Source organism: Pelecanus crispus, chromosome 10 (genome assembly GCF_030463565.1).
Source record: "Pelecanus crispus isolate bPelCri1 chromosome 10, bPelCri1.pri, whole genome shotgun sequence".
In the NCBI taxonomy this organism is placed as follows: domain Eukaryota; kingdom Metazoa; phylum Chordata; class Aves; order Pelecaniformes; family Pelecanidae; genus Pelecanus; species Pelecanus crispus.
Window position 1 is genome coordinate 4,058,493 of NC_134652.1, and position 10,193 is coordinate 4,068,685.

A 10,193-nucleotide genomic window follows, 5' to 3' on the forward strand; every position below is an offset into this window, starting at 1 on the left:
CTTTTCCCACAGCATTTTCTTTGTACTAGTTTAGAAATGAGGTGTAGATAATTTCTTAAAGATATCTTAAGCTCCCACTTTGCTCATGAAGGTTATATTGGTTTATACCAACTGAGGCTGTGATCTTAAAATTTAGGATCCTGGACTCTCTTTTCACCACTCAAAAGACACAACAGTATAAACAAGCTCCATATTACCGGCAAACACAGGCTCATCTTGCCAGCTGCCCAGTCAGTCTGTTAGCAAGGGGCCAAATACAGTGATATAGTTTAGGAAGTCAAATTGCAGACATCTTGTGCAAGAGCAAAAGGTATATTAGCTCGACGTGCTTCTGTTCTGCCGAGGGGCGTAGGAATTGCATATTTTTTTCCAGAGCACAGGTCTGAAAAGCAGACTTGTAACTACCCACACCATTTCATGTAGATGTACCCTTCATTGCAACGTTTAAATAGAGCTGGTAACCCTTTTTTTGTAATAAGGTGCATCTCAAGGCAATATTCAGGGTAGATGAAGTTGCCTGTATTAAATTGTCACTTTTCTTCTCACTGGCTTCTTTCTTTTGGCTGCGTTGACTGTGTCTAAGCAAAGGGATCAGGTGCCCAACTATTTCTGTTTTGTAGATATTGTGCTATTCTGGATATAGTACAAGATTAAAATGAAGCAAATGTCGTTATCACCGAGCTATCTTAAATGAGTATCACGTTGATTTGGATGCACATACGGCAAATCCGTACTCAAACAGCTGTGTCTTGACTGCTCCTATCTGCAACCTAGCTAGGATGTCCAAGGACAGAGCACCTTCTTCCTGCAGCGACCTTGTGAGCTACACCAAGATGCTTTCCCAATGATTTATTGGGATGGCTACAGCTATGAGAAACAGTTGCTGAAGTGCAGTGCTTTGAAAAGTGGTTGTAAAAAGAACACAGAAACAAAAAGGGATGAGACGGCGCTGAGCTGCCATGGCAGTGTGCTTACGTATTATGACAGCAGGAAAAGTGTGTCTAGTTTTAATTTTGTCTAGTTTTAATTTTGTCTAAGTCTGAACATTGAATCATTCAGATTAGACCAACTTTTGTAAGTGTGTCCAGTTTATTTATCACTTCCAAAGCATTTAAGCTTTTTCTTCTTCTTTCCCACCTTGCTAGTCATTTATTTTCCATCTCAGGGGAATGGGAAATACCAATTGTTTCTAAAATCAATTTGGTAGGAAATCTGAAGTAGTATTTGTTAGTGTTGCTTTTGTCTTTAGCGCCAATGGTTTTGTTGTTTATTTTCTTGTATTCCTTAAAACATTCTGCATATTTCACAGGGGTCAAAGTCAAGATTTTAAGTACAAGTGTTTTTCCATTTCTTAATCAAATGGTTCCCTAAAAAAAAGAAAGAAATTTCCTTTATTTCTTCTTATCTAGCAGCTCACAAGCTTACACTGTCTCCCATTAGCAGAAGATAGATAGAGAAAAGGCTTTCCAAGAAAAAGTAACTATTTCTCATTCTGATGGTGCAGCTGTATCTGCCCCAGCCTGTCATCGCACATCAGAGCTGCCCAATGCACCGCTACCGTTCATGTTCCCAAGTGCCCTCCCCTTCAAATCCCATATAAAGTGCAAGGTAGAATACCAGATCTCTAGTACTATCATTACCAAAGACTGACAGATCTGAAACTGCCAAAAAGCTTTTCAGTTTGGCAGCTCCAATTACTTGTGACAGTTACTCCGTCAAGCAAAATATCGCTGTTTCCAATTTTCAGTTGCTGCATGGAACAGAAGTAGGACAAATAGGGGATCAACTCAAGGCAACCTAGTGAATAAGCAAGAGTGACTTCTTTCAAAATTATGTCCATAACCTCAATTCAAGACTGTCAGCAATAGCTACCTTTTATATCCTAGGGACACAGAAAAACACTGGATGGGGAAAAAAATCTTTTCTTCTGAAGTCAACAATTTTGCTCCCCTCAAAGCTTGGAAGAAGTAAATTAACTTGAGAATAGTTTTGGTCTAGTTTATATAGACACTACTTAATGTACTGCTTCAGCACTCTCTTGGAAGTGCATCCATCAGGTCATCAAGAGGAGGCACTTTAAAAATCATTGCTACATTCATAATATCATCCAGATGCTCAGTCCTGCAGTGTAGTGCTGAAGAAGAGTATCTGAACACACTCACTGTTTCTATGGCTTCATAGCTGCCTCCTCCTGCTTCTGCCTTCTGAGAAGTGCAGGGAAGCACGAGCTACTTTCCTGCTGCCTTCGGGCTTCGAGCAGTGGCTAGCTGAGGCACAACGTACGGAGCAGACTCTAAGACAACTCTTTTCCCCTCTAGTGGCTGTTGGGACAGCAAAGAATGGATTATTATTTTGCTATAGAATTTCCTTTCAGGTGTAAGTAAAAGAGTAATAAAAAAAAAAAAAACAAAAAACCAACCAAAAAAACCACTTAGAAATGAAGTGTTGCCAAGTTTAATATTTAACCATCTTTGGATTGATAAACGGCTTTTTCTTCTCTCAGATGCTCTCGCAAAGCAAACCCTTTATTTACGGGCCAGATTCACAGTCAATATAAACCAGCACAGCACCACTGAAATCAAGGAAACGGTGCAGGTTTATACTAACCCTGGGTTCAGTCCATGCATTCTGATTTGATCATTTCCACTTGGTTTTGTTACTGTTAGCATTCAGTTGCTGCCTCTGATACTGTCATCATCTTATTACCAAAATATATCTCATATTTTACAGGTCATCCTTATTACAGGAAACATAGCTTTGTATTTTTACTTTTCTCCTAGTAAAACTGAGCTGGGCTCACCTTCTGCTCTTTCTACCACAGTTATTCCTGTGAATACATCTCCTGTGACACCTCAGGCTGGCTTTAGACACAGAGGGCTAACACAAATTAAGTTCTAATTTAAATAGATTGAGGAAGACACCTCTTCTCACTCAGTGCATTTCAGGCAAAAACCTTCTTCCAGTAGCTTATTTAAAAATCAGTGGAAAAAAACCAGTGAAAAAACCTAAAGCTTCATGCACCTGAAGTCTTTGTAGGTGCTCACTAGGAGAATTATGTTTTTCTTCCTAGCAGAGCTGTAAAAAGAGATCATGACTATATTTAAAACAATACCTCCCCAAATACAGATGGAGACTGAATGCATTAACTGCTAAGTTGTTGCTATAAAACTGGACAAAGAAATCCATCCATAAACTCTTTGTATTGAAGAGCTGATGCTCTCTAGGGGAAAAAAAAACAGACTGGGAGAAAGGAAAGAGAGACGAAGCACAGCCATGGTGGTACCATGAGCTGTGCTACAGACTTGCCAGGACATCAAAGGCAAGTTGCCACACACATTAACGTACAAAGCTGTACCAGTTTAGATTCTCCTGTGGCACATAAAGAATATAAAAGACCATCCTGTAATCAGTTTGGGGGAGGGTATTTCTTTCTTTAAATATTTTTTCCTCTGCTTCTAAGGATGTATGTTTTCCTGGTGGCTTTTTCCAGTGCTGGTGTCTCCTTTCTAGGAAGTGCTCCTCCATTATCCTTCATCTCAGCCATTACACATTCTCCATCTCCATTTTTCTCTGAATACCTTTTTTTTTTTTTAAACCCTTTTCTTTTACCCTTTCTTACCAGCTTGCCATATTAGACTTTCTGTCAAGCCACCTTGCTGCTTCCTCCTTAAGGATATTAACTCAAGGATGACATTTTTACAAGCTCTGGGGGAAAAAAAGAAAAAAAAAAAAAAAAAAGCTGGTGTTGGGCTTGTGTACCCATCAGAGTTATATTTATAGTATGATTGCTGTTTCAACATACTTCCTCACATGGATGTTTCTTCTGGAATAAGAGGTCCTAAAGAATTATTTTGGCTTAGGTGTCAAAGATAATCTTGATGCTCAGCCATGAGAGGATGCTCGCTCCACAGCTGAAGAACTGTTCTAGATCAGCACATACGGATTAGCCATTTCAGCCAGCTTCCCCTGCAAAAAGAGGGGAGAAAACGCAACTGATAGGGTCCCATCAGTACTTCCTCTCAGAAAGTGAATCATTCCCTACTCTCACGTGTTGCAGGTGGCGATTAGACATAGGACACACCTAATAAACACAAACAAACAAGGACAGTTCTCCTCTCTTTTTGTTCATTCATCCTTACCCGATCTTAAGCTCTTCAGACTTTTGTTTCTCTATAGACTGCTGAGCCTGGATCAACTCCTCTTCCCAATTACGGTACCTAAGCATTCTGCCAGTTGAAGGAATAAATACAAATCAGGCAATAACAATTAGGGACTGATCAAGCAAACAGCTGAATACTCATGTGACCAGACTAATTCATGTGATTAATCATGTAGAAGTACTTGAGGGAAAAGGCCATTTCTGTGAAGGCAGGCAAGGGAATAAAGGCTTTATGGTGTTCAAAGATGCATTTGCTATTTGCTGTCTTTGTAATGCTGATGTTTGTTACAACTTGGTTTTTCAATGCTGTCATACTCAAGGTAATGAGGCATATACTCTCCCATGTAATCAACGTTAAAACTTTAAAAAAATTATTACAGAAGCAACTTAAATTTATATTTTACTGTAGAGAGAATTCAGTTATTTAAAAAGTACTGGTTTCCTCTGTGATCTAACTTGTTCCAAACTGGTATATATCTCTTCAAAACACACACATTAAGATTTTACTGTGTAAGAAATTCAGCGCGCAAAGTGAACTTTAGTTAAGACATCGTGATGGTAAGATTTCTTCTCTTAAGAGTTAAGGTTCTAGTTCTGTATCACGGGAAATGATCGCATTTTGAAGAACTTCCTTGCAAGTGCTTAATTAAACTCTGTGACTTTCAACAGGATAGCCCTGTAAGATAAAGCTAAATAGAGTATTTACAAGCATGCTATTTATTCCATCATTTGCCTGGCCTGATTATTTCAAGAATGTTTGCAATCTTTTTTTTTCCCCCCCAAAGACAGAGCTCACAGACAAGGCTCTTATAGCAAAATGTTTCTTTTGTTTTATAGTAGAAGAAGTTCTTCTGGATGATAGTAGAGACTAATTTTTACATTGGATGAGAGATTTGGCTACAACATTAAGTTAAAATAAGGAAATGTTTTTCATGCTGCTATTTCTCATTCACTCAAGAACCAGTACATGTTACGCCAATAGGGAAAAAGAAAAGGGACACTGTATACAGCTTTAAAATGTAGTTTGTGGTAAATTTGCAATGACTACGTATGAGGTTTACTTAAGCTCCGTATTTTCTTCTTTATTAAAATGCCTACTGATAGTTAACCTGCATTTTCTTCTTGAAAGAGCAAACATTTGCCATGAAAAGTAAGAAAACAAAGGGATGCTCAAAACAGATCCTGAGAAGTTGTACTTTATTCGTGAGCAATTCCTACCTCTGCTTGTTTTGATTACATCTTTCAGGGGATCTTTAACTAGATTATGCTTGTAAACTCTTCTTGTTTCTTTTCGGTCAACTTCACTAATGATAGTTATGGCAAACTAATAGTAAAGACTAAAATTACTTAGAAAAAGCATGACTATGCAGTTCAAATAGTAGAAGGATCTGAAGTGAGTTTTTGGATATATCGGAGAGTTTTTGTGTGCCCTGAGCAAGTCACTTAATCTATCCCAGTTCTTCAAAATGAGGACCACAAATAGACATGTTACCATGTTTACAGTGTTTCAAGGACCACACAGAAGAGACATTAGCTCATGCCTGACAGCAGATGACTTCTGTTCTTTATTAATGAATCATTTAATTCCACAGAATGAAAGCACAGCAGCATCTCTAAAAAAAAAAAAATCCACAGATGCTCCCAATTCAAACTGGACTTGAGCAGTTTGTTTCTGTGGTCATCTGAATTTGCATTTTAAAGTAATTTCTAATATTTCCATCTTTCTATAGAACTACTTTTACAATGTTATGTATTCAGTTTATATTGTTTTCATTTACCACCAATTAATGATTAACTCCAGCATAGATGCACCCAGTATTTTTGGAGAAAAGAATCAAAAGAAACAAAATCATTCAGATACAGTATTAAAACTTTGTTTTAAAATGTACGTGCCTGTTTATTAAAAACAAGTTATGGCTTACTTATTTAGATATCTGGTCGCAGCTACTCCGCACTTATCTTCAGTATAAACTCAGTTGTTGCTGCGTTAAGTATGTTCCGTCCATTCCAACGACTAATATGACCTTATGTTTTCTCATAGGAAAACCACAAACCCAACCCTCCTCAGAAGCCTCTACCAGCAGACCCTCTGACCAAAGCGCGCTATAACAGTGCATGCCCAGCAGTGCCTGGACACACAAAAGCTCTGCCTCACGTTACTCCCGTAAGGTTAGTTCTAATCAAAATGCCTGGATTTATAGCACTTCGTTCAACGACAGGTCTAAAATGTCTTGAGTAACCATGCTCTGCTGTAACTGTTGCCGAGAGCTACGCAACAGCCATTCTCTACTTGCTTCTATAAAAGCATGCGGTATCAGACTGATTCTCACTGGCAGTGAAAATCACTCTGATTCAGCACAACTGCACTGATTTCCACACAAGTATGAGAATTTATACTACATATAAATTTGACTGTAGGCATCTGACTGTATATTTACAAAAACTGCCCACGAAATACAATTCCTAGCAAAAGAAAGGAGTTAATAAGCACCAGAGAGAAACACAGCTCTTGCAGAAAAAAAATTTCCTACTCAGACCACCTACAGAATTAGGCCGAGAACTGAATGCTGTTAAGATCAACCACCAATAAAAGCAATTTTCTGTTCACACATTTCACAATGGAACATCAGTTTGTATCATCTGAAAATAATACCCAAAACATTCAGAAAGCACACAAAGTGTACCCTTCAAAAAAAAAAAAAAAAGGTTGTTGAAAAAACATAATCTGGAAGTGAAATAACTAGGACCAATGTTAATGGGCATAGTCAATGATATTGTCTTACCCAATGTTCTTCAGTTTCCTACAAATAAAAAGTGAGCTCCAAGGAAGATAAAAGTAGTATTTTCAGCTACAGGAATTCCACTAGTGAGGCACTTAACATTGCTCAGAAAAATTAAAAGTAGAATCAAGTTAGTTTCTGAATACTTGTAGCAAAAAGACTGCAAGAGTGAACTCTGGTTAAGCTCCTGGCTGTCCATTCTAGTAAGATATTCCGAAAGTAATAACACTTCTAGCTGACTCCTACAACTTTTTGAAATCAACTGCTACTCTACAGCATTAGGTAGCATTTTTGAACAGGTGTGAAGTTGATGAGCACCCAAAGAAATCAAGAGTTTAAAGAACAACACCTGAATCATTGATCTAGCTTATCCCAGTGACCAAACAGCAATTAACAACTGAACTGGGAAAAAACCAAAAAAAAAAAAAAAAGAAAGAGTCTGCTGGTACCACCTACGCTTCTTGGTGGGACTTGTGTGTATAGACCATGCCCGATCTCCTCCCAGTATGAGAGTCCTACGCTACATGTCTGACATTAGCTTCGATAACTCTCTTTAAGAGGTTTTACCATTCTTCTCCATGCCTCAGGCGTGATGCTGGCCATGAGAACTAACAAAAGTTTAAATAACTGTTTGCTATTTTCTTCCTTTCCGACAGGCCTGCTCCTAAGCATCCACCGCAGGTATCCAGGTCCAGCAACACTGCTGATGTGAAATGACTAGAAAATCCAACACCTTTGTTTTAAAAAGTGAAGACAGAAGTTTGCACTATCTTTAAACTCCAGCTGGAGTTCATTTTTATGACAATACTTAGAATTTTTAATGTTTAAAACAGCATTATTTTTAAGAATTCTGAGCTACTGCCTTTGGTGCTGTGCTGTGCTATGGTGCTCTGTACACTTGCTCAGGTACTTGTAAATTATTAATTTATGTTGAATATTTATTACAGTGCAGTGCACTGTAGTAGATATTTTTACCATAGCTGAGTTTTCCTAAAAAGGAAGCCTTTTTTGTAATATTTCATTGAACTTGAATAATTCTGCTCTATTGGTCCTATGTAGAGTGTTTAGTTTTGATCTATTCTGTAAGGAGTGCTGATACTCATGGATAAATCAAATGCATAAACAACTCAATCTCAATGGTTCATAACAAACTTTTGAATAAATATGTCAGGGTAAAAAAACCTCTTCTAGAACATGGTGAAATGCCCGATATCTGCACGCAGATGTGTAACATATGTATTTAACCAAAGTATCACTCAGCGTTAGCAGTTGTACTGTAATTTCAGTTTTCACATTACTGTTTGAAATCATCGAGAAATCCGTGCTGAAAGAGGATGTATTCACTTTGGACAAGTTCTCTTACTGAAGAAGTACTGTATATCATAAACTGTATTTTTTTTTTTTAAAACCGCATTTTCCTCAGACACAATCTGGTTAGTACATATTCATGCAGATATCAGGCCTTCCAGTGTCGTTACCTTTTTGATACTTTGGTAATTAAATTCAACTATACCGTGTAAGGTAGTACCATCTCACTATGTTGCATAGCTGTCCTGTTTAGACTGACCATACGTTACACGCAGGGGGTGGGGGGAAGCCCAGCATTACAGAGAATTACATTTTAAGAATCAACTATTATACTTATTTCTTTTGCCTCGTCGCTCTGCTTATCAACTGTATTTTGCATATTTACTACTGTTTTGTATTTAACTTCTAAAACATTGTTCTGGGTTTCTGAATTTTCAAATCAAAATGCATATTTTAATACATAGACTTTGGTTATCCTAAGACATGGAAAAAAAGAATTTAATCTCTTTACTGTGTGGTAGCATTACATCTGATCTCTTCTGTACCTTCTCAGTAGCACTGCTGAACACAGTTGTTTCACCTATGCTGTAATAAAAACAATTTTCAAATATCAGTTGAAATAGACGGAGAAGGAACTATCACCTTATATAGGTTAGTTTCCTCATTGCTTGTAGGTTTTGTTTCTTTAAGCAAAAATAAAAGCATTGATAGAAACTTGGATCTCATTTCAGTAAGTGTAACTGTATTTAATTTTCCCAGTTATTCCCCGTTGTGGCAAAATAGTACTCATGTTTATGGATCAACTAAATAAAGTTTGTTGCTGAATAGCAAAGTGAAACACAAGTAAATGCTTCACAAAAACATTCCAATTCTTAAAGCAACCCTGCTAGCAACAACAGTGCTTTATGTGTGGAGAATCACTACGAGAGTGATCCTAGGCTTGGCAATGCAGTTGAAACCAAAATGATGGGTTTTATGTATTTTAGATATTTTGCATTTCAAACACTAACTTCTTCCTGTCAACAGGAGCTTTATATCTAAAATGGGGGGGGGGGGGGGGGGGGGTAAGGGGGGCATCTCAATTTGAAGTAGAGACATGATCTCCATTCACTCATTTGAATATTCCCATTTTCAGAGCAACAAGTCATCACGCTGTATCAAAATATTTCTGATAACCACTGAAAATCATAAGATGAAACTGTAAGTAGTGAAAGAAGAAGGTGAAATTAAATGACTAAAAAGTTTGTAATATCTGTTTGCATCAGCAGTTCTAGCATCTGAATTTAACGGCACCAGCTTAGGCAAGGTTTAGCATGTGTATAAACTTAAAGCTTTAAAGTAAACTTTAGGTTTAAAATAAACGTGACCCACCTCTGCAGTCTGACAAGTATAGGAATAGAAATATCCGTACAGGGCACCTAATCCTATCCCTATAATTGCAAGCAGCCATCTCACCAACACCAGGTCCGGAACTGTCCACAGACCTGTGGACCCGCGCACACCACAGCTGGAATGCTTCTCAGGCGGTGCCGAGAACCTGCTGGACGTGCAGGTGAGAGCCCTTCCCCCCTAGAGAAACCACACACACACACACAAATGCTTTTTCACGTATGGAGGAAGACAGCAGAAGAATGATGATAAGGACATCATCTTGGACTGATGATCTTAGAGGTCCTTTCCAACCTTAATGATTCCTAGTTTTTACTTGCGTTATAAATGATCCAGCCACCAAGCCAGGAAACATGAAATTGCTACTCTACGCTTAATTGGTTTAGTGGTGGACTTGGCAGTGTTAGGTTAATGGTTGGACTGGATGATCTTAAAGGTCTTTTCCAACCTGAACGATTCTGTGATTCTATGATTCTATGGCACTGGGTAGGTGTCCCCAGTCCCAGCACAGCAGAGTTTTTAGATTAAAATGCCTGGATGGTCTTACCCACTGGCTT

At 38.1% G+C, this 10,193-nt stretch overlaps 1 protein-coding gene across 1 annotated transcript in view; it reads left to right on the plus strand.

Annotated features, from left to right (window-relative positions):
* The window catches only part of ADAM12 (ADAM metallopeptidase domain 12), a 191,148-nt gene extending 183,492 nt beyond the window's left edge, over positions 1-7,656 (plus strand). Inside the window, exons 22-23 of the mRNA XM_075717488.1 lie at positions 6,201-6,328; positions 7,596-7,656. Coding sequence (XP_075573603.1) covers positions 6,201-6,328; positions 7,596-7,656 — 189 coding nt within the window. The remainder of the gene's footprint in view (positions 1-6,200; positions 6,329-7,595) is intronic.
* Positions 7,657-10,193: the final 2,537 nt, after the last annotated feature.